Source organism: Larimichthys crocea, unplaced genomic scaffold (genome assembly GCF_000972845.2).
Source record: "Larimichthys crocea isolate SSNF unplaced genomic scaffold, L_crocea_2.0 scaffold21333, whole genome shotgun sequence".
Taxonomy (NCBI): domain Eukaryota; kingdom Metazoa; phylum Chordata; class Actinopteri; family Sciaenidae; genus Larimichthys; species Larimichthys crocea.
Window position 1 is genome coordinate 1 of NW_020852843.1, and position 2,847 is coordinate 2,847.

The window sequence follows — 2,847 nt, forward strand, 5'->3', positions numbered from 1 at the left end:
CAGTCATAAACACATAGTAAATGTAGCATACGCATTAAAAACTTAACTACATCTAAAAATAAACATTTACTACATCATACAAGCATGCAGTGTGGGTGTGTTTTAGGCCAGACGCATGCACATATACTCAGTGAACCTGCTGCATAAAAAATCTTTCATGTTAAGACAAATTCATCTCCAGATCAGAATCCACTGTCTGAGGTCAGTATTGAACTGTTCGCCTCACTTGACTACTTCATAATGTAATGAAGTGAAAATGAAAAGAAAATTAGAAAAAGTATGAACAGCTGTTTTTTCAAAATGCTACTTGCTGTATTTGATCATCTTATATTGTTTCTTTTGCTTTTGAAAAAGTTAATCAGACACTGAGATGAATTTCACATCCGGGGTCACCAATGCAACGATGGCTTTGAATCAGCGGGACACATTACTGACGGCTGTTGGCAAGAATCTGACTGTTCTTGTCCTCGGGATCACCATCAACTACATCAATGCCACAATGGTCCACACATTCAACAAGCATCACGTGTGTGAAATGTGTATATTTTTCTATGTGGGTTTATTACTTCAGCAATCAAAGAAGGAAAGGAGGTGAACAATACGTATGAAGATGGAAACATCTCTCGCTTCCCTTTATGTTCTTTCTTTTCTGTCTGCTGTATTAATATTAGTGGGGGTTTCTTTTCTTTTTGGGGCTGCTGTTCTCCCTCCTGTCCTCCCTCGTTGTTCCTTCGTCCACAGGCGGCAGTCAATTTGGTAATCAGGGAGGGGTTGAAGAGGAGGACGAGGAAGGCCGTGTTTTTCGGACTCTGGGGCAGCAGCAGCAGCAGGGGAAGGTTTGCTTTTCTTTCTTTTGAGATGAGTTAACCCTTCTTTTTCCCTCTGTCCGTGATGGCAGGGTTTTCTTATTTTAGTTTGAGTTGGAGACCACCGGTAGTCCAGTTTGTCGTTTTGTGTTAGGCCTGTTTTTCCCTGGTTAGTGGGGAAGTGCAGGGTGTGACGGCCCACAGCGTGGCTGGCCCTGAGTTTCCCTCTTTTGTTTCTTTTGGTCGGGATCTCTTTTTGGTTCATTACTTTATGGGTTAAATTTGTTTTCCTTTTTCTTTTCTTCCCCAGTGCTAATGTATCAATTAAGAATCCTTTTCTTTTTGCAAACTTTGAAACTGTTGTGTGGCGTACTTCATATTTTGTTACATGTTACATCATATTAATGTTATGTACAGTCAACCTCACGCTGAAGTTATGTGAACATCATGTTATAACCAATTCATCCACTCAAAAATAAAATCTGTCACTAAATTCAATGGCACTGTCATAGTGATTTAAGGTGATGTTGAATACCAATGTAGAGATGTACAATATAATGCAACCCCAAGTTATGTTGCTCATTTCAGATCTTTAGGATGAACCCTCGCTTCATCCTTTTCATCCACCTGGTGTTCAACGACATGATCCAGCTCACAACCAGCATTTCCCTCTTCGTCTTTACATATACCTTCCACACCATCCATGTCTACCTCTGTTGTCTTTTCATCTTGCCGGCCATCTTCACCACACAGAACACCCCTCTGAATCTGGCTTTCATGGCAGCAGAGTGTTACATTGCTGTCTGCATCCCCCTCCGCTACAACAACATATGTACAGTCAAAAGAACATATATTGTTATTGGCATAATCTGGGCATTAAGTTCACTTTCTGTACTGCCAGATGTCTTCATTCTTTTGGCCACTGAACCTCTGGAGTTCTTTCATAGCAGAGTTTATTGCTCTAGGGATAGAGTGTTTAGGAGTGCCTACAGTGTAAAGAAAAGGGATGCATCCCACATATTGTTTCTGGTCGTGGTTTGGCTCACTCTGTTCTACACTTACTTCAGAATTTTGTTTGTAGCCAAAGCTGCTGATGCAGATGCTAAAAAGGCAAGAAACACGATCCTGCTTCATGGTTTTCAGATGCTGCTGTGTATGATGGTGTACGTGCAACCTATGTTAATTCAAAGTCTTGCATACGTGTTCCCAAGAGGGTTAAGTGCCATATACTTTGTTATGTTTATTATAAATCAAATCCTTCCTCGCTTTGCAAGTCCTATTGTTTACGGGCTACGAGATAAGATATTCAGGAAGTACTTCAAAAAGTATCTGTGTACAGTAACAATGAACGTCCATCCAAAGACAACACTGAAGATACTATGAAGAAATAACTCACAGACTACTCACTGAAACTAATAAAACACAATTAGAAATGTTAAATTTGAACTGAGTGTGCATAATGTGTAATGTAATCTGCTCAGAGGGAGACTGATCTTTACACTGGCCTCACAAGGAAATGTAACCTGAGCACAGGTGATCATTATGTATAGCTTGATGTAGCGACCCCAACCTGTCCTGTTTAAAGCTGTTGTCTGAGCCTGTAGTTTAATAAATTGAATTGCTAACTGGTAAAACTCACCCCTGCATGTATTTTGACAATAAAATATTAAAGTCCCTCAATCACTGACTTTTCTTTAAGTGTGTAATGTAATGTGTTAGATTGATAGATGACTTTATTCATCCCCAAAGGGAAATTAGCTTGTCTTATTAGTCCGGTATTTGAATACAATAAAAATACAATAGAATAAAGAGACTTCATTTAAACTTTAAAATGTAGGTACTCTTGCCTTCTCTTCAGGGATTCACTTCACTCATCGACAGCTTTTACCGTTTTTAAACTATCAAGGCTTAAAGTTGAGCAGGTTTTTACTCAGATTTCTGGGTTTATAATGGGTGTGTATTGCACGGAATGTTTGAGCTAGAGTGGATGACATCATCAGCTAGAGTGAGGAGCAGCGAGAAAAATCAGTGAAAAAATAAA

The 2,847-nt window shown here is 39.4% G+C and overlaps 1 protein-coding gene across 1 annotated transcript; it reads left to right on the forward strand.

Annotated features, from left to right (window-relative positions):
* Nucleotides 1–373: 373 nt before the first annotated feature.
* On the forward strand, nt 374–2,189 carry LOC104936682 (odorant receptor 131-2). The gene is made up of 2 exons (XM_019276116.2): nt 374–526; nt 1,395–2,189. The coding sequence occupies exons 1-2, from the start codon at nt 404–406 to the stop codon at nt 2,187–2,189; spliced, it is 918 nt and encodes a 305-aa protein (XP_019131661.1). The 5' UTR covers nt 374–403.
* Nucleotides 2,190–2,847: the final 658 nt, after the last annotated feature.